Consider the following 21344-nt stretch of genomic DNA (forward strand, 5'->3'; position numbering starts at 1 on the left):
CAGTAAACAAGGAAATAAAAGGGCAAAGGAAGATAGCATCTTAATCTGCAGAAATTCCTAAGAGTTTACAAGAACCTACCAGAGCTACACCTCTACCCCCACCATCACTGCCCCACCCCCACCAATAACTACAATACAATGGTGTTTGAATGTTCTATTCCCGTGCACGTGGATGCTGATTTTGAAAAAGTACAATACCTTTAATGTTTTCTCCCCAGAAGATAAATACATAGACTTAAATTTGTCACAGCATGCATAGGATTTAAACGTTAAAGAGTAGAAAATTTGGATTAAACAAATTTAAATCTAATCCAAAAGAATGAAGGGACATATTGTGTTTGTGGATCAGAAGACTCAACGAGTAAAACTGACAGTTAAAAAAAAAAAAAAAAAAAAAAACATCAGTTGTCCCCAAGTGGCACACAGGCTTAAGGCAGTGCCTATGAAAATCCCAGCAAGGAGTTCTGTAGCTGTAGACAGGATTATGCTAAGATTCCTATGGAAATACAGAGGGACTTAAAATAGCTGCAGACAGTTTTGAGAAAGAAAACAGGAAGGATCAGGCACTTGACTCCAAGGCTGTGAACCACAGTGATCAAGATCGTGTGGCTTGGGTCGAGAGACACAGTATAGGAGAATGACGTTGAGAAACCAGAAACAGGAGGATACAAACACATCGAACAATTACTTATGAAGATGAAAGACAACTCGATGGAGACAGCCTTTTAACAAATGGTGGTAGAGTGGATAAGCGTCTCGAGGTTAAAAAAATGTGGAACCTAGCTCTCACACCTTTAAAATGTAAATGTTTCTCTCGCAAGAGCAAGAAGTCAAATTTCTTATTAAAAGGGAGTGAAGAAAAACAAAGTGAGACAGGGAGGGGAGGATACAGAAGTTAGTATCTGGCGGTTCAATCCCTTGAAACAAAGCCAGCAGTTTGGGGTGCATAGCACACAAGGTGCTCACCTTACAGAGCTCGATCTTGGATCACATGATTCAGGTTGTTCTGGAAACTACATAATTATCCACAGAGGTTATCAAGACCAGTGCTCTCTGACTAGTCTCTTGGATGCCCAGGAATTCTTGAGAGCTCGGGCCACCTTCAGACTATTAAGTTCTAAGCTGAAGAGCTACTGCTCTTGCGTGGCCTTGGGCAAGCTTCTTCACTTGCAGAGTATCAGTTTCCATATTGCTAAGTGTGACGATCAAAAGGAAAGGCACTGCCTACACTGTGAAGTTGTTGGCTATCTTTATTATTGAGTTATTTAATATTGATGATCCTCTTCTCACCTGATGTAAAAGGGAGACTTGTCTGAGATCATGTGGGAAATAGGGTCTCCAGAGCATGATGAATCTCTGCCGTTGGAAAGTGGCTGAGGAAAAACTCTTCTGGATTTTTCTCTTTCCCCACCACCCTGGAAAGCCAAGTCATAGAAGGAAAGTTAAAGAATCCTGCATAGAAACAGAGTCAGACTCCAAAGCTGTGGATCAAACACCATTGCCATTCCTAGTCCCTTGCTGACTCTTTTGGAGTACACCCCCCTTCTTTTATGTTTGAGATTAGAATCATCTCTCCCTGCCCCTTCCTTCCTCCTAACCCTCCCATCTGTCCATTCTTGCTCTTTCCCAAGCCTTATATTCGTCCCTTGGAGTAAGTCTGGATGCCAAAGCCTCCTATTGGAGAGACTTCACTTTGATAAAGCGTTGGTGTTATGAGGACATGTGTTAGCTGAGTTAGCTGAGTATGTGATCTCTGCCTGCTCACTGGAGCAAGCATCCTCAGGGCATCTGCAAGCCTTGGTTCTGTAGTTTTTAGACATAACATGCACTGATATTCTCCATGGTAGCCAAAGGGAAGCAAGTGCAATCACAATGTGTTAATTCTGTGAAAGATAGAAGACACGCACATGAAAGAGAAAATTATCTGTTTTAAAAAGTGGAAACGAGTCAACACTCAGAAGTGTCAAAACCTGTGTCATAAGCAGATTTGAATTTTTCTAGCTTAATGAGTGTTTGGCCAACACGTGTGCCCGAGACCCAGGAGATTAGAAGAGGCTCTTGGATCCCCTGAAACTGGAGATGCAGGCGGATCTGGGCTACCATGTGGGTACTGGGACTTGAACCTATGTCCTCTACAAAACCACAAGTGTTTTAACTGCTAAGCCATCTCTCCAGCCTCATAAACATATTTATCATTTCTTTTAAAAATGGTGAGTGTTAAACAAAAATTAAAATAAAGGGCATAAAACATTTCTCCTGAATACTCACTAAATATGAACTTCTGCAGTTACCCAAGCAAAGCTACATTATTAATCATGCATGCAGAATTTTAAGTCTAAGAAAACCTAAATTTTAGGGAAAATTAGGATTACATTTATTTTGTCAGTGGACTGTATGTTTACATTAAGGGCTGATCAATGCAGCATTTTTGATCAATTTCAGGCCAGTAGTAGAAGAAACAAACCAGAAACCCTGTCTGCTCCACACCTCCATCCACAGTTCAAAACTTTTATACATGATTGCTAAGCAAGAAGCAGTGAGAAGCAAGTTTCTGGAAAATCTGATACTTTTCATAAAGTCCAGTGTCTTCTGCTATCTGGGAAGTACTGATGGCCCAGCTTACAGATAAACGGGCTCCTGGGACTTCATCTGAAACTCCCAGGAAGAAAGTGGCAGGACTCATCTCTGAAGCCAATTCTTATATTTTTAATAAGCCACCACTTAGATTTTTCAATAATTTGAGAAGTCATGATCTGGTTAACCATCGGGAAGGTCAGAAGACATTTATGTCCTCTCAGGTTCCTCTTTCAAGCTGAGTTTAAGAAAAAGGCACTTGGAATAGAACCTAGCAAATATCTGTTGAGTTGGACTCGGATTCCTGTTAGTCTGTCTCCCCAGCCCCCACCCCCACCCCAACACACCACACACACACACACACACACACACACACACACACACACACACCCCTCCCACATAACCCACCCACATACTCCCACCTTTCATATTTGTCTTCTAAGTGCTGCTACTGATTTTCAATGCTTTCTTTTAAGCAGGATGTAGGCATTTATTGACTAAAGCAGGAAACCCAAGGTAGGGTTTCTTAGGCTTTCATTGGTTATAAATTCCACTCTGGAAATCCCCATTGAATTCAAACCTTGAACCTTAGAATTTCCCTACCCCTGCAGAGCAGGTCCCAGATCAATGTTCTGAGGGGTGAGAAAACTGGACTTTGTGACCTTGTGAATTGTGTTAATCCTGAACACTGTGAGAGATGAGTGGATAAACTGACTGGAAATATCTTTTGTTTATTTTAGCCACTTATGAAATTGAGATTGAAGAACTCCAAAAGGTATTGCTTCTCCTGTCCTTACTGATGTGTGACTAAGAATACCACACTCCCACGGACGTGAGTCTAGGGTACTCTCCAGCAACATGAAAGATCCTTATTTGCAGCAGGCTTTCCCAGGCTCCCAGGTTGTCAGGATTCTGTACCCTGAACCTTTTGTGTAGAGTTAGAAGTTGTGTACTGAGGTGAGCAGACATGGCCTGAATTGATTCTTGGACCCTCCCTCATCTCCTGAGGTCTATGCCCATAGCTTTAATAACTGTCTCTTTCAGAGAGACACGTCCTTTAGGATAATGTCCAAATTTAAACATTTTATGCTTTCAAGAAAATAGCCAGAGTCAGGAAGGCATACTGGGAGATGATATAGCAACCCAGTTGTGGCCCCCAATAGAATTGTACAGGCTTCAGTCAGATTTTGACTATGACCTTGAATGCTAGTTGCTATCCTAACCTGTGCAATGGAGAGAATAGAACACCAATATCTCGAGTCCTTGTGAGGGTTCATAGGGCAAGCCCTGAAGGAATGGTAGTTCAGAAGTACCTGGGACTCAGCATTCAGCTCTCCGAACAACCACTCTTCTGCAAATGGAGTATTCCACATGGAGACAGGAAGCATGTTTTACCACTGTGTCTGCCATAGCAAATGTTAAGTAAAGAGACCAGTTAGTCCTTCTTCAAACTGCAGAGAGCAGTAAGTCATATGAACTCTTGCTACAATGTCTGATGTGTAGTAGGTGCTTCCTGAGCACTTTTGTGGGATCAGTGAAGGATCCCACAATCCATGCTCAGTGGGAACATTTTGGATTTTTAAGCTGAGTGACCAGAGTTCTAATTTTATCTTCAGTCATGCTAAGCTGGCTGTAGGTCTCTGTGAGCACAGTTCATGTTCTTACAAGATGCCCTTGGATCCTTAGAGAAGGGCTGGTTACCTCATCTCAGAGCTCAGAGCTCTGTTTCCTGTGGTTGTCGTCTTGCCTGCCTCCTGTTTGCATGTTGAGTCCTTTGTTTGACCCGGAATTACATAGCAACATCCAATCCTCAAGATGGCCCTGGGAGTCAGCACCCCGATCCCAACGATAAATAATAACTTGAGAACTCAGAGCTATTAAGTAGACAGCAATTAATAAATCAGAGATATTAAGAAGAGTCTGTCTGACTTGTCTTTTGGTCCTGAATTCCCAGAGTTCTATAAAGAACCACTAGCCATTAGATGAAGGCCCGTGGGTCTCTCTTCCAAACACTGCCTGGTGTGCTTGGCATCCAGGCAGTCTGTCAGATCCTTATTTTCTGTCTTCTTAGGGGTTCTTGGCTAGAGTCCAAACAATTACTGACATCAGATGTGAGTCCAGTGATTAAGGGGAAGGGAGTTTGTATTATGTTGTTATCACTGGGGCATAATCTTAACGAAACCAAATCTCTGCCACATAGCAGTGGAGTTTTGATCAGAGAGCATGAAGCTAGGATTCGGTCCAAGCAAGATTCACACACTGACCTACGTCAGTTTTGGCAACTGAGCTGCCCAGATGCCACAGGTTGTGCCCTCCCAGGATGTGGACACTCTTATTCTTCACAGTCATGCCTGGAAAGGGATGCAGAGACAATGGTCCAAGCCGTTTTATCTGCTATAACTTACACACGCTGTGCATTCAGAAATGTGGGTCTCTCTTCTGCTTTGGCTTCAGTCCCACCAGAAAGGTTCATGAAACTTTCTGTGGCCATTGTCTACTTTCGCCATGTTCTTAAGACTTACTTCCCATTGGATGAAGTCACCTGATGATCTATAACCAACACCAGAGCCTGCTTTGGGTAAACGCACAAAAATGACTGCTTTCTTTTTTTTGTTTTTAGCCTCAGAGGGGTATTCTCCTTCCAGAACTGAGGTAAGTTTTATCTGCAAACCGAAAGCACAGTCTAGTCACTGATGACTCACTGCTGAACTCATTTTCTTGCTATGGGCTGGCCATGGTCCCAGTGCATAAACTGGTTCTGTCCCCTGGCACCATGTAAGGTACCCAGTGCACAGCAGGTTCTCAGTGACCCCGCCTGGCCTTCCTTGCCATTGTCGTCTTAGCTCATACTATACTCATGCAGCAAACTGGAGCTGACAAAACAGCGAGGAGGTAAGAGAAGATAGATCCATAGGCAACATGCAGTGATCTAAAACACTGGAGACAACATGACTGCTTGAGGGTATCAGTGGCGGACTCTCAAGTATTGTGACTTAGACAAAAGAGATCTTGGGTTTGTTAGCAATGTAAGACGCAAATGGCATGTTTGGGAAAACTAAATAGCTAATAAAAAGGGAGACACACTCAAATAGGCTGGTGTGTTGGGGAAAACCGAGAAGCTAAATCCAAACAGAAGTGGAGGAAAGGAACAAAGAGATATGGAATTGGAAAGGAAGAAGCCTGGCATAGCACAAGAGACTTAGATTGCATCTTAGAGGTACTGGAGAATGAAAAGATTTAAGCAAGAGTTAGCACTCAACTCATACTGGTTGGAATAGGCGGAAGCTATCTGTCACGGGAGCTATCTGTCTGACTCGTTTGGTCCTAGCTCCTCATCTGAAAGGAAAATTCACTGTTCTCAGGCATCTCATTAGGACTGGGCTAATCTACCATCTACAGTCAAGACCTTACTTCTCCTTGGTATCCTCCTATTACAGTCCTAGACCTAAAGATGGAGAAAACACCACAAGGGAAAAGGAGCCATGTGCATCAGAACCTCCAAAGCCAGGGAAGGTGTCGTACCCTAAGCATCCTTCCAAGGTATCTGTGTCCTAGGGGTCCTGATGTGGTTCAACCATGTGATCTGCCTTAAGTATGTATCTGATCAGTATCATTCACTGCTTGTCTGTCAAAAGTAAGAACTAAAATCCAAACTCCTTGATTTGTATGTAACACCACTCAGAATTCAGCCACCGCCCATCCCGCTTTCAGCCTCATCTCATCTTCCTCATCTATTTCTTCCCCCTTTCCTTTGGCTTAGTTCTCACTACAGCTTCCACCCAACCCTCCTAGGCCTCTGACACTTCTCCATTCTTTGCTCATTCTGATGAATCTGCCAGACATTCTTTTCCCCTTCGATCTGTCTCCTACCTACATTTTACAAGATAGGCTTGAACGCATTCTGCTTTTGGAAGATTTCCTGAACTCAATCTCCCAGTGAAAAAGACAAATCTCTCCATCCTCTGTTTCCAGGGCTGTGAACCCTTCCATAAGTAATATCACATTGACCCTAATTTCTCATGAATGTGCACCATGACCTGTATTTGAGATGCTCAGTCAACTGTCTGGGCTACTACCAGAGCTTCCCATGCTATCTTATATTCAGTACAGGTCTCATAGGTCAGAAAATGGAGACTTGGGAAGGGACACAGGTAGTGGATAGAAAGAGAAATGTCAGGTAAACTGTAGGGAAGGAAGGAGAAGTAACCAACAGCTTCCTTATAGGTGATGAGAACAGGGATGGAGGGCTAAGCCCTCCCTCAGTAGATTACTAATAGTGTGGTCCATCATCAGTTATTTGACCTACCTAGATGCTTTATCAAGAGGACTAACAGCGGGGTTGGAGATTTAGCTCAGTGGTAGAGCGCTTGCCTAGCAAGCGCAAGGCCCTGGGTTCGATCCCCAGCTCCGAAAAAAAGAAAAAAGAAAAAGAAAAAAGAGGACTAATGGCATTTTTTTTCTCATGGGATGCTATGACGATTGACATAGAAGGAAGAGCCTGACGTAGAGCTAGCACTCTCGAGGGCCTACCTCTGTGGGACTCATTAGCACTCAGAAATAAATGAAGGGCATGGTGTGTACTCTAAGAAGACATGGGGTCTGGTAAGAGAGCACTCAACAGCTAGTAATAATAAGACGTGTTCCCACTGAGGAGAACATCCTGAAGACCAGGTTGCGTGAGCAAGGAACTGAGGTGGCAATCAGCCCTAGCAGTGCTCTCCTTGCATGTGTTTAGATTGCTGTCTGCGAAGGGACTCCAGGAAAAACGCAGATGTCTGGAGTCCAGGAGAACAGAAGGAGTATGCCAGCTGGAAACCAGCAAGCCATTATCGACATCATTCAGAGCAGGCACTTCCAGGAGGATGCGATGCTGACTAGGCATTCCCAGGGTAAGAGTAAGTTGCATTTCCCCTGGGCTCTCATTACCACCAAACTGTTTTAAAGGGAATTGTGGCTGAGATCATAATTTACTTATGGATATATAAAGGACATTTATTATGTACCTAGTAACTCACCTGGAAAGGCTATCTCCCCAGAGCAGTGGAAAGATCACTAGATTTAGAGGCAAAGGGCTTGAGTTCAAGTCTACACATAAGTGAACTTAAGGGTTGTATGGTTAGTTCGTATTCCAGTAGTCCAGTAGTTCAATTTCTCTGTTACAAGGGGAATCTGAACATGAACTTCACAGGAATGTAATGAGGACCAGCTCCAACAGCATGTCATATGACAGTCTTGCTCTTTTCTTGTCTACCGTCTGACCCCTGCTCTCACCATTGACAAGCGGATGTATCACTAAGTGGCCATTTCAGCTGCATTTCAAAATTCTTGAGTATAAACAACAATAATTAAATCATACTTTGTTAAACCACATACATAAAAGGGGCTCACTTGGCAGAAATTCTAGGCTTGGTTTGATCCAGGAATACAGATAATACCACAAGGACAAAGTATCCTGAGTTCTCCTCTGAGGTAACTCTATTTTTCAGGCAGAGTTGGTTTCTGTTCCGTCAAGCTGGCAGCAAGCAGTGAGAGTTACAATCTATTCTCTGATAAGCCCCAAAGGAAAACTAGTAATTTTTGTCTCTCAAAATTGATTTGATTGGATCATGTGCCCTCTCAATTTAAAAAAATGCGATGCCCTGATGGAACCTGACTGTGTCATACATGGAGCTAGGGGTGGATAGATTAATTTCTACCAAACAACATACCATCTGTCTTGGTGACTTTTCTGTTGTTGAGAAGAGACACCATAATCAAGATAACTTAGATTTCATGACCATCTTGTCAGGAAACATGGCAGCAGACAGGCAGGTATGGTGCTGAAGCAGTGGCTGAGAGCTTGTGTCTCATCCATAAGCACAAGGCATGTGAGGAAGAACTAATGGGGGATAGTATGAGCTTCATTAAAGTCCACCCCAATGATACACCTCCTCCAACAAGGCCACACCTCCTAATTCTTCTCAAATAGTTCTACTAATGTGGGACCAAGTATTCAGATACAATGAGTTTATGTGGGCCATTCTCATTCAAACCAAGACTTCATCACATGGAAGGAAAACAGGACAGCTGTTGTCAGGAGAATGAGAGTAGATGTTTCATGGATGAGGAAATGCACACTGAATGAAGCACACTGGGTCATTATAAAGCCATGGATGTGATGTATACTGCCAGACTAGAATGAATTCAATGATCAAAAGGATGATCCTTGACATTTACTCTAGGCTCATGGGCTTTACCTATGCCACACGTATGCCCCCTGCATACTCTCTGCCCTGGAGGAATGATTTCAGACAGGTCATATGCTTTGATGGCCTTAAATTTTGACTTGATCTCTTTCCTCCACCTAGAATGTTTTATGTCCACTCTCTTATCTTACTGTGTCCTACTCATCTCTACAAACTCATCCTTGAAGTCACTTCTGGAGTTTACCTTAGCTTCACCTCATTTTTCCCTTAGCCCAAATATTAATTTATTTTATCCTGAAAAGACTTAGACAAACTAGGATCTATTTCTTAAATCATACAAATAAAAGAGGTGGTGGTAAATCACAGAGTGAAGATAATATATATATATATATATTATATATATTATATATATATTACATTAGTTACTTTGTGGTTGTGATTAAACCATGTCTACAGCAACTTAAAGCTGGCATTTATTTGGGCTAATACTTTCTGAGGGATAATAGTCCCTCACAGCTAGGAGACACAGTAGCCAGTAGCAAGCATGGTGACAGAAAATGCAGAAACTCACATCTTCAACGGCAAGCAGAAACTGTAAGTAGGGCAAGGCTGTGTTTAGTCTCAAAGTCCACACCCTAGTAATATATTTCCCTTTGTAAGTCTGCACCACCTAACTGTCCCCAAATAGTGCTACTAACTGGGAACCAACCTAGTGTTCAAATATGAGCCTGTGGGGGTCATTTCTCATCTAAACCACTGTACATGTTCACAAGTTTAACAAAGGACTCATAAAGGGAATAAATAAATCTTTTATATAGACATTTTTTCATTCACAAAATATAAAGCAGAAACTAACCATGTTTAAAAAAAGAATGGTAGATATTGAAATTGAAAAAATATTTGAACTAGCAGTTGATCATAGGGGAAAGAGGGCCTCCAAAAGGTGAATATGCACTAAGAACCCAAGGTCATTGACTCTCCACTGCAAGTGGAACTGTAAGTGAAGAGCATTTACCATAGCATCTTCAACAAAAAAAGACTAAAAACATTCAGTGTTGGTGAAGATATGGACTAGGTCGAATGCTCCTATTCTGAGGAGAGTGTAAGCTAGGATCAACACCTTGGAAACATTTGTGAATGTTAAAAGCAAACACATGTACTTTCAGTCTCTAGACATCCCAGGATACACATATCCTGGGATACATATAATATGTATTTAATTCACAAAAATATACAAATTGTTTACACCAGAACTTTATAGTAGTCTCTGACTAGAACTTGTCCAATAAGGAGTAGAATGGAAGGCTGGAAAAGACAGCATCCTGAAAGTCCAGCACTAGGGACACGGAGGTAGAAGGATGAAGGTCTGAGGCAGCTTGACCACATAGTGAAGACTGTGCTTTTCTTTCTAAATGATTTACTTTTTATTTTATGTACATTAGTGTTTTGCCTGCATGTTGTCCGTCAAGTTCTCTGGAATTGGAGTTACAGACAGTTGTGAGCTACCATGTGTGGGCGCTGGGAATTGAACCTTGGTCCTCTGGAAGAGCAGCCAGTGCTCCCAACCATTGAGCCATCTCTCCAGCCTCAGGGCTATGTCTGATGGGGAAAAAGGCAATAACAACAATGAAAAGAGTAGACAAATACATCATATCCTGTTCACACAACAGAACAGAAAATGCAGTCCTAGTAATGGTCACATTGCAACTATCAGCAGCAACCTGGAAGAAATCTCTCAGCATAATGCAGAATGCAAGTGTGCAACACCAGGAGTGCAAACTGCATTGCTGCGTGAATACAAACGTCGAAAGCAGGCAGAATGGACCTAATGGATGGGAGTCAGACCGTGGTTACCCAGAAGTAGGGAATGGTGTGGGTGCAGCTGGCTCTTCATCTGCACCTATGAAGATGCTCAGGTTAAGACAATCCTTGGTCAGTAGTCTGGTGATGTATTCCCCCGTATCATGGCTGTCCTTAAACCTTACAACATTCCTAGGGATGCCGTTGAGCTGTACTGTGTTGCCCAGCATGTACAGGACTCTGGGTTTGATCCACAGCACTAAAGTCTAAGGACCAACAGACAAGCGAAGAATATGAAAGCAAAAAAATAGTAAAAGGTTTTTAAAAACACAAACATAACATATACACCCTCTAAAATGAGAAAATGAAAAATATCAGAGAAGAAAACCTTGGTTAAATCAAGAAAGAGGAAGATTTAAAAAGCAGAGAAAAATTTTAAAATATGTTATAAGATAGAAGGATACAGACATTTCAATATCAGTAAAGGCTGGGTATGTTTGCTTTAAAAATGCATTGGAATTGTTCAAAATTTAAATATTTGAGTGTCTTTTACAGGTCCTATACTCTGGGTGTGGGGATTTAGCAGTAAAAGAAACAACAACAACAAAAAAAATCTCTTCTTCATGAACATGGGACTGAAGGTCCTGTCTTTCATACTGTACAAAACTCAATTCAAAGTGGATCAAAGATCTTACTGTAACTACTAGAACCCAGGAAGTCATGAGAAAGACGCCTGGGAAAACTTTAGAAATATAGAGATAAGCAACTAGTTCCATAAAATAATTGCCACAGATGAGACTATGCAAATGTGAAAGCTTCCAATGGCAAAGCAAACAGCAGACCACACAGAGGGCGACAGAACAAGTGAAGATCGTCGCCAGCTATGATGGACTACTAATATAGAGAATGTATAAAAGTTTAAAATTCAACACTGAAAAATCAAATAATCCAACCAAGAAATGGCACATGAACACAACGGGGTCTGCTCAAAAGACATATAAAACATATTACATGGAAAAACATTCAACATCCTCAACCATCAAAGAAATGTAGGTCAAATCCATGTTTAGAGCCCATCTTACCCAGTCAGAATGGCCATCACAACTAAACAAAGTCTAGAGAGAATGTTGGAGGAGGGGGCTCAACCACTGCCGGAGAGAATGTGAATTAGAGCAGGTGCTATGGACAGTGGTGTGACCAAAACTTTCCAAAAGCTAAAGTGGAACAGCCACATGACACAGCTATACCAGGGATGGCTCTGTGCAGATGCGGCTCTAAGTCAGCCCACCCTTGTTTATCAGAGCACTGCTTAAAACAGGCAATTTATAGAGTCACCATCAACAAATGAATGTCTAAAGAAAATGGAACAGAGAGGGCGGGGGAGGGGAAGGTGCTGGAGAGTGAGGGAACGAAGGAGGAGGAGGAAGAGAGTGCTTGTGTTATGAAGAATGAGAAGGCTGGGAGACAGGGAGGTGGATCCATTAGTAAAGATCTTGCCTTGAGAACTCAAGTTCGGATGTTATAACCTGTGTGTGAACAAGCAAACAGAAACCACAGCAGGCATGGTAGTGTGCTTTATAATTCCAGCCCTGCAGACAGGAGCACCCAAGGTCCCTGGGGCTCACCAGCCAGCTCAGTAAGTTCCAGGCCAGTGAGAAAGCCTGTCTCAAAAAACAACACCCACATTTGACCACTGGCTTCCACACATGCATACACACTTAACAGAATGGAAGAATGAAGCTATCATTCATACCAAAATGGATGCAACTGGAGAGGGACTGCGGACAGGCTCAGAAAGATTTAATCATGTTTTCTCTCTCATGCGGAAAGATACTCACAAGGAAGACAGAAGGGTCCGTGTGGAGGGAGACATAGGTAAAACCAAGATGATGGGGTAAACAGGATCAAAGTGTATAAGCTGACTGTGCGAGCATGCCACAGTGAAGTACATTCTTTCTACAATTAATGTCGATTGATAAAGAGTCCCTGTCCCCATAGGGGTTACTTTCTGATCAAATGCAGCAGACAATACATAAACAATAAAATGCTCTTCTGTGAAATGGAGGTAAATAAGTCAAGAAGGGAAAGAAAAGGAGGTCATGGACATTAGAACTTGAGTGTGACTGTGGTTAGCTTCAAAGACCTCAGGTATATACAGAAAGGATAGTTCATGCTGCACGTCTACATGTTTAGAGACACTGGAGATGCACCTCTGGGCACGTCCATGGGGGAATTTCCTGAGAGATTTAGCTAGAGAGGCTAGATGCATTCTGCGTGTGGGGCTCACCATCCCACATGCTAGAGTTCTGGACTGGATGAAAACAGAAAAAAGGAGAGAGAGTGAACTAGTCACTGCGTTGGTCTCTCTTGGCTGCCTGAAGGTAGAGGCAGGGTGACGAGCCACCTCACGCCCCTGCTGCCATGGCTTCCCCTGCCGTGACGGACAGGAGCCAAATTACACTCATTTTTCCTTAAGATGCGTCCGTCGGGGGTTTTAGCAAAGCAGTAAGAATAGCGGAGGGATGTGTGTATCTGACGCAAGAATATTATAGGGCAAGGAGAACAGGAAGCAAATACCTCCAGGCCAGAGCTGATCATCGGTGTTGGTGGAATATAAAATCTTGTGGTTGGCACAGAGAAGAGAGAGGTGGAGATGGAAGACAGAGAGCTTTGGTCTTTGTTCTCAGTAAGACTTTCCAAACCATCCAGAGCTTCGAGCACACACTAAAAGTCATGATCAGAGTCGGCATGGGAGATACAGAAGAAAAGAATCAAGGATGTCTCCAGCACTTGGCGCCTGATGAGCCTGAGGAACAGAAAGGATACATTCGAGTTTTCAGAAGCAGGGTAGATTTAATGACTAGCAAGTTCTTTCAAAGAAATCATGAGATGGGTTTGCAATCCAGTATACCTAGGACAACCCAGTGGAAGAAACATGAAGGATTTTGGTGGATTTGGAATTCACTGATCTGTTCCTTAAAGACATACATCTGCAAATTTTGTTTCTACGAAGATTCCATGGTGTGCTTCATAATTCAAGAAGAAAAATTAAGAAAGGCGATAAGGGAGTTGGAGAGATACCTCAGTGGTTAAGGGCATTTGATATCTTAGAGGATCTATGTTTGCTTCCCAGAATCCACATGGTAGCTCACAGTCACCCGTAATTCCAATTCTGTGGAATCCAGCCCCCTCTTCTGGCCTCTGAAGGCACCTGGTATACACGTGATATACTTACATACATGTATACATACACTCAGACCCTTAAAGCAGAACAAGTACATTTTTGAAAAAGAAAGAAAAAGTACCTGACTATGTGCTTAGCGTATTTATTTATTTATTTATTTATTTATTTATTTATTTATTTATTTTGCTGGAACCATTCTGATAACTTCTTCAGAAAAAGTAAGCTCCTTCCTCTGGGAACGGACACTCTCTGAAACAGTTTGGGGGTCACGCACTTCTTGCAGCAGGATACAATCTTCTCATTTGGTTCATTTAATTAATAGCTTCAAGTCACTTCGCGTATTGCATATCTTTAGATACACTTCTTACGATAAGTGGCTCATGTCTGAAATGAAAATAGCTCTGAGTCACCCACAGCCTAAATGTGAAGCTGCACCAACTGATGAGGAGGTGAGACTTACGGCTGGTTTACAAGTTTACAGCTGAGAAATACCTGCATTTATCAGGCTGGCTCCCTGTACAAACAATCCCTACAGACTTTTCAGATTGGTGTGTTTCCTTGTGGTTGATTCTGTCTTTAACAGGACACTTGACATGTATTCAATGAGCTTACTTAAGAATCTTTAAGAAAAAACAAAACAAAACAAAAAGACACCAACAGATTAGAAGCCGCCATTTTGATGGTAGAGAAAAGCTCCAGGGCTGAAGGACTTCAGCACAGAAGGTCAGAAGAGGCATTTCACTGGGGAAGAGCTTTGGTTTCCCAGGGAATTAGCACTCATTGAGCTTATACACTGTCCTTGCACAGTTACGTTGTCAATTTCACTGCAGTGACTAAAGAGACAGCAGGAGAAAGGAGGGGTTGGGTTTGACTTACAGTTTTACAGGTCTTACTCCATAGTCCTTGGCTCTGCTACTTTTAGGTCTGTGGTAGGACAGAGCATCGTAGTGTGGAAGCATGTGGAGGAGGAAGTGGATCATGGTGGACAGGAAGCAGAGGAAAGAAGGGACAAGGGACAGCCTCTAACGGGTGCCCCTTACTGACCTAATTCCTCTAACCAGGCTCTACCTCCTGACGTTTCAGACCCTAACAAAACAGCATCTCTCTTGAGGACAGAGCATTGCACACCTGAGCCTGGGGTGGGGGCACCTCTTGCTCAAATCAGCACATGCCAAGGAGGCAATCCAGCTTGATCCTGCCTTTTCCCGCTGTTGCTCCATTGCCAGCGATGAGGGCAGATGTGTCCCTAAAAGCCAATGACAACTGTCTTGGGGATTTCCCTTACAGGTGGATATGTGGAGGCTTTGGGGGTGACAAAGGAAACGCCCAGTCCAAGCACCGTTAGGTCAAGCTCCTCTTCGGAGAAGACGTATGATGATGTGGAGTGCTCCAGAGAGGACATGTAAGTACATTCTGCCCTTCAGGGGGACGCATTCCGTGGGGCCGCGGACGTGCAGTAGGCGAATGATCTTTATATCTTTCTCCACAGACAAAAGTGGGACTTCTCCAGCTCGTTCACCTCAGACAGTGGTGAGTACTGGTTGGAAAAGCAGGGTACTTCTGAGGCTGAGCGGAGACCACAGCCGTTTATTTGGGCACATTTTCCGCGATTAGAAACTGGGTGGTGTGACTGTAAGCTTGGAGCATGCGCTTAGAGGAGGGAGTAGTATTCTTGTGGCCAAAAGTAATTTCACACGAAACAGCTCTCTTTGGGCTGTCTTCATAGCACAAGTCTGAGAAGTGATGTGCAATTTTATTTAAAATATCATCATGGCTTCCTAAAATAGATTTTAATTATGTGTATGTAGGGGCTGTATGTGCCTACCTGTTGGAGTCTCTGAAGCTGGAGTTTCAGGCATTTTATTAGCCAGCTGATATGAGTGTGGAAACCAAACTTAGATCCTCTATGATCAAAGTATGTAGCCCCAACTTCCCAGTGCTTTTAATAGCAATAGCAATATGGCCTAATGGCTTTGAATGGCCTGGTGTCTCCCCAGCATTTGTGTGAGTCCATCTATGTCCCACACCACATTCAGGTTTCCCTTGAGAGGCTTCCATGTTGACTCTTCTCTGCTTCTGCAAATGCCAACCAAAATGTGTTTGCAGATGCCCATCCCCAATTAAAGGGACACGGTCCTTCTCGGGATACCTTAAGTGGCCCCACCCCCAATTGAAGTGACCCTGGCCTTCCTGGGTTACCCTCAATGGCTTTTGTCACCCTTGTTTCATTTTCATTCTTGACACTTTCACACACTTCCATGAAGAATTTTAGCTGTTTTCACACTCTTATCCTCCTCCCTCCCCCACTAAAACTTTTCTCCCCTTCAAGTCCCTTCCACTTCCATGTTTCCTTTGTGTGTGTGCACCGCTGGATTTGGGTTTCTTGCCAGAGCCCGGGTGTGAAGTCACGAGAACAAGGTTGTTCATCCGTGGTTATGCCATGAAGAAAACAGCAAACCCTCCCTGCAGAACTGTCTAGTAGTCCACCAGGGAAGTGGACTATCCTGCAGGTCCCTCTGTCCTTGATGAGATACCATGGGTCCACTCTTATGCAGATGTGTGGTGATAACCACTGCTGTAGTTACTTGTGCAATGGCCGTGTCACATCCAGAAGATGCCTTTGGGGGGGTACATCTCTTACACTATTTCAGTGCTCTTACCCACAGTGCTCCCCAAGCATTGTAGGCAGTGATTCAGTGGCCTCATTAGAGCCAAGCCCTCCACTACACTAACTTTTGGCCAGCTATGGACTTTACACCGTGAACTACCTATTCCTATAGTGTCTCTGATTATAGCTGAGTGCCGTTCTAATCTGCAGATCTAAGCTCAAGGTCTAGACAGCAGTTTGAGAACATGATCACTTAGCAGTAACAACAACAACAACAACAGCAGCAACAACAACAGCAGCTAGTGGGGCTGGAGATGGCTCAGTGGTTCAGAGAACTTGTTGCACTGCCAGAGAACCCATGTTCAATTCCCAACACCCATCTGGCAGCTCACAACCACCTGTAACTCTAATTCCAGGCTCTCTCATGCCCTCTCCTGGCCTTCATGGGTACTAGGCACACATGTAATGTACAGTAATATATGAAGGAAAAATACACATAAAGTAATAGTTTAAAAAAAACAATAACAGCAGTTTCCCCTTGGGTTTATGAGCCCCTCCCCAGGCCCCATGCATCTACTCTTTACCAGGTTTACAGAACCAGACATGAGTTTCTTCTTGAGAAGTGGGCATCAAAACCAATCAGAAAGTGAAAAGTTACCACCATACCGTCCATGCCACTACTAAACCAGAGGGTGTGTCAGGCCCGGCAAGGCATGTTGTAGCTTACAGATCCACAGCTGGAGAACACTATTGATGACTTTCCCCCATCGGTAGGCAGCAGAGCTCCTTCTGGCACCATGAAGCTAGACAGCAATGAGGAAGTATCTCTCTCAGCTTTAGCTTGATTTTTCTGTCACGAAATGGTGTATGATGTCTTTGGGAATGGAGTCTTACCATCAGTTCCGCTGGGCAACCTAGAACAAAGAAAGCACCTTGTACTGTGCTGGGAACTCTGAGGTATCTCATATCTGGTGCTGATATTTCTGTTTAATAGCCAGAGCTCCTGAGAAAAGCATTACCTACCCATACAGGGTGTCTTAGTTACTGTTCTATTGCTTTGAAGAGATGCCATGACCAAGACAATTCTCATAAAAGAAAGCATTTAATTGGGGACTTGCTTACAGTTTCAGAGAGTTAGTCCTTGATCATCATGGCAGGAAGCAAACAGGCATGGCACTGAAGCTGGAGCTTTATACTCTAGATCCAAAGGCAGTTGGAAAAAGGAGAGGAGGAAGGAGAGGGAGAAATGGGGGGAGGGGGGTAGAGAGTGGAGAGAGAGAGAGAGAGAAATTGAGACAGAGATAGCGACTGGGGTGGGGCAGGGGAGAATGAAACTGGCATGGCATTTTGAAACCTCAAAGTCCACTCCTAATGATACATCTCCTTCCCGAACAGTTCCACTCCTTGGTGAGTAAGCATTCAAGTATATGAGCCTCTGGGGCTATTCTAAAACCTCTATAGAGGATGCCTCCATTCAAACTTTGTTTTTAGGTAGTATTTTCTAATGAAATAGCAGGAGGGAGAAGAGACTAATCAAATACTATTCCAGGCTCCCTCCTTAGAATCCAGAAATTTGACATGTAGAAACAACCTCAGAGAACATTAAATCTAATACCTTTTAATGAGAGAACAGAGGTACAGAAAAGCTCAAGAACTCTGCATGCGCACTGTGTTCCAGTCAAGTTTGAAACCTTAATATTTATTCCTTGAATCCAGTACTGTTTCCTTTAGACTCAGTTTCCAGGCTACACTCAGCGCCCTTCTATGTGTATTAAGCATTTTGTGTTACATTGGTGCAAAGGAAGACATTCTTCACCATACATGAGTGCCCTTTCTTTCCCAGCATTTAGCATGCTGTTCCTCACTAACCATGGGAAGGAGGGAGAATAAAAGGATCTGTTGAGAAATAGCTTTCTTTGGCTGACCCAGATCCCACATGGAATCAGAGGCAGAAGATAGATCTAATTCTTCTCATTTGTACAAACCTTTATATAAATTTATGAATTCATGCTTATGAAACTTGCATAATTTCGACAAAACCACTTAACTAAATAAAGATGAGGGACTGGAGAGATGGCTCAGTGGTTAAGAGCACTGACTGCTCTTCCAGAGGTCCTGAGTTCAATCCCCAGCAACCACATGGTGGCTCACAACCATCTGTAATGGGATCCGATGCCCTCTTCTGGTGTGTCTGAATTTACAGTGTACTCATATACATAAAATAAATAAATATATCTTTAAAAAAATAAAGTTGAAAGTGCCTGGCAGCTCCTAGGTATTCATTCATGTGTGTGCGTGTTTTAATTTCAGAAGAAAATAGTGAAGAAACGTATGAAGATATCTACAGAGCAAAGACTAGTGACCCCAAAACAGAGTGAGTGTCTTTCTCAGATTGTGGGCTCAAGGTATTTCCTGTCTATCTAGTAAACCAGGATTTAAGACATGGCCCCATTTCCCACCACCATTGCTGGGGGAGACTACAGAGGGGTGATAAGCTATTGAAAGACTACACTGTCAATCGTCAGCATATTCATTACTGTGTACAACCACACGCCATAATATTAAAGATTCATTGCTTTCTCCTTTGAGCAAAATGTCCGCTTTCTGGAGTAGAGAACTTTTATATGATGTGGTAAGAAGTAGTTGAGACAAGGAAAGTAAATAACGATAGACTTTGCTTTGACTTTCTAGTTGGTTTCCCAGGAACAAAGCAATAAGTTTAACTAAGCCCTTGTCTTTGTGAGTCAATCAGACAGACTCTGGGATTTACCCGCTGGCATTGCAAACGACATTTGTTTGTTCAAATGAGCAGCACTGGTCAAGTTTAATTATAAACAGCAAGAAAAAGAAAATAGTATGTTCTAACAGTGATGAGTCTGGGGATGAAGGGCACAGTGGTCTGGGTAGTTACGTGGGTACACTCCTTTCGTCTCCATCCCCCTAAACCGAAAGGATATTTAGAAGAATTTCATCATGAGCATGTCACCACAGGTGTACACTCAGTTACTGAAAATCAGTGATGGCAATTTCAGGAGCCAGTAGTTCCTCTGATGTGTACCCAGTACCATTTAGAGGGAGCATTTCCTGGGTTATTTTCTCCCTGGAAAAGCAAGATTTTGCTTTATAATCTCTACAGAAATGCACACTATTTGTGGTAGATGAATGTTTGTACACACTATAATTACTCTACTCATGGTTGCCTCAGATATGCTTCGTATCTCAGCAGGATCTCAGGAGACTTCACTCCTCGTTGCTGAGACATTTCCTTGTGCTTCCTTGAGGCTGAAGTCTCTGGTCCTTGATAATCCAACAGTGTTGTCTCCCACGTCTAGTACTCTCTCAAACGCTCCGTGTTTCCTCTTAGTGCAGCGGGGAGGGCAGCCCTGAGAAGGTTGCAGCAGCTCTTCTCGAGAGAAAACGGCGTGTTCAGAATGAAGAAAACCAAGTCAAAAGAAATTGTCAGGTAAACCATCCCCTTTAGCCTTTCCTGCTGGTTGCTGCCATCAGCAACAATGGCCTTGCACACACATAGGATACTTTTTTTTCCAATTCTCTGCACCAGTGACGAGAGAATCAGATCCTACAACTGTAAAGGCCCTGATTACATGATACCCTAGGAAAACAAGTGAGGAGAAAAAACTGCCAGAACAGGCAAGCAAGATCCAGAATGGAACATGTGTTGTCATCTTAGACACCTTGTATCATTAGCACTAAACATCATGTTAGTGGTTACAAGGTTTCAAGTTCTCTTGGCCACACAGTCTCCAGTGGTCTTTCTTGTGTACCTGTCCATATGAAAGCAGTGATGTACTCGTGATGTGGACATGGGTTTCCTGAATGGTTTGTGTATCTCAAGATCTTGGACTTAGAACCCCCATCCCCACCTCCTTGTGTAACCTCCATGATTAGTCTTTGGGAAGGTTCCAAATTCACCAACAGTGAAAGAGAGAGGGGTTTCTTCCGTATGTGCTTATAGGACTTGGTTCCCTCAGGGATGCAGTGGAAGGGGGACTGTGTAGCCTCTGGAGACATTTCTCTTCACAAGGTCGATACAGATAGGCAGGTCTAGATCTGCACTTTGTGAGAGCAATTGGCCAAGTAATCATCTGCATTCAGATAATACGAAGCTATTGCCCTCTCAAGTTCTTCCCAATTATAAAATCCTGCACTTTTGTGATTTTTAAGCTCAGTGGTCCCCTGGAGCTAGCTCTCCCAAGAGATCCAAGCAGACATGAGTGTGGGTACTGCAGTTCCCATTGCAGCACGGGACATGCTGTTACTTTATTTCTATCTCCCTTCAAGACAGAAACTGTATCCAATCATCTCACTCATCTGGCATAAGAGTCTGGCTCATGGCTAATACAAAAACGTCTGTAGTATTGACTCAAAATTAAAGATGCAAAGGCACAGATCTGTCTGTCTGACTGTGTCTCCTTCCTTGCCTCCCTCCCTCCCTCCCTTTTCCTTTTCCTATCCTGCAACTCTTTCCATGTGACATCCTTAGCAACCAGAGAACCAAACGCCCGCTCCTACTTGGCAGGCTGCCATCTTACATTTCCACCTGACCTGGGTTTCTCTGTGCAAGTCTTCCTTTGGCTTAAAAAACACAGAAAGAATGCAGTATATGCAGAGCCCCTCTGGATTTGTCTGTACACTGTTCCTTTTCCTTCCTCATGGTCATTAGTATATCTGACTGCCTCTCAGAAGGTTAATGACAGTTGTGGATTCTGTGGGTGCAGGTCTAGGTTAGGTAGTTAGGAAGTGAGTTACTGCAGTCCAGAGGGATGAATGAGCTCATTTGGAATGGGGTAGGGACAATCAAAACAGAGCTGCAAGACTCTCACTTGACAGCCTTGCCTAGGAGTACCATCTGGGCCAGGCACCTGCCTAGGAGTACCATCTGGGCCAGGCACCTGCCTAGGAGTACCATCTGGGCCAGGCACCTGCCAAGGAGTACCATCTGGGCCAGGCACCTGCCAAGGAGTACCATCTG

The 21344-nt window shown here is 43.3% G+C and overlaps 1 protein-coding gene across 2 annotated transcripts in view; it reads left to right on the top strand.

The window, feature by feature from the left end:
* Positions 1–21344, top strand: part of Fyb2 (FYN binding protein 2) — a 123863-nt gene that overhangs the window by 78327 nt on the left and 24192 nt on the right. For both annotated transcript variants that reach the window (XM_063261317.1, XM_017593779.3), the window contains exons 6-13: positions 3315–3349; positions 5195–5226; positions 6012–6114; positions 7310–7463; positions 15031–15145; positions 15233–15273; positions 18662–18725; positions 19716–19814. In XM_063261317.1, the coding sequence (XP_063117387.1) occupies positions 3315–3349; positions 5195–5226; positions 6012–6114; positions 7310–7463; positions 15031–15145; positions 15233–15273; positions 18662–18725; positions 19716–19814 (643 nt within the window). The remainder of the gene's footprint in view (positions 1–3314; positions 3350–5194; positions 5227–6011; positions 6115–7309; positions 7464–15030; positions 15146–15232; positions 15274–18661; positions 18726–19715; positions 19815–21344) is intronic.

The sequence above is a fragment of the Rattus norvegicus genome, chromosome 5 (assembly GCF_036323735.1).
Source record: "Rattus norvegicus strain BN/NHsdMcwi chromosome 5, GRCr8, whole genome shotgun sequence".
Classification (NCBI taxonomy): domain Eukaryota; kingdom Metazoa; phylum Chordata; class Mammalia; order Rodentia; family Muridae; genus Rattus; species Rattus norvegicus.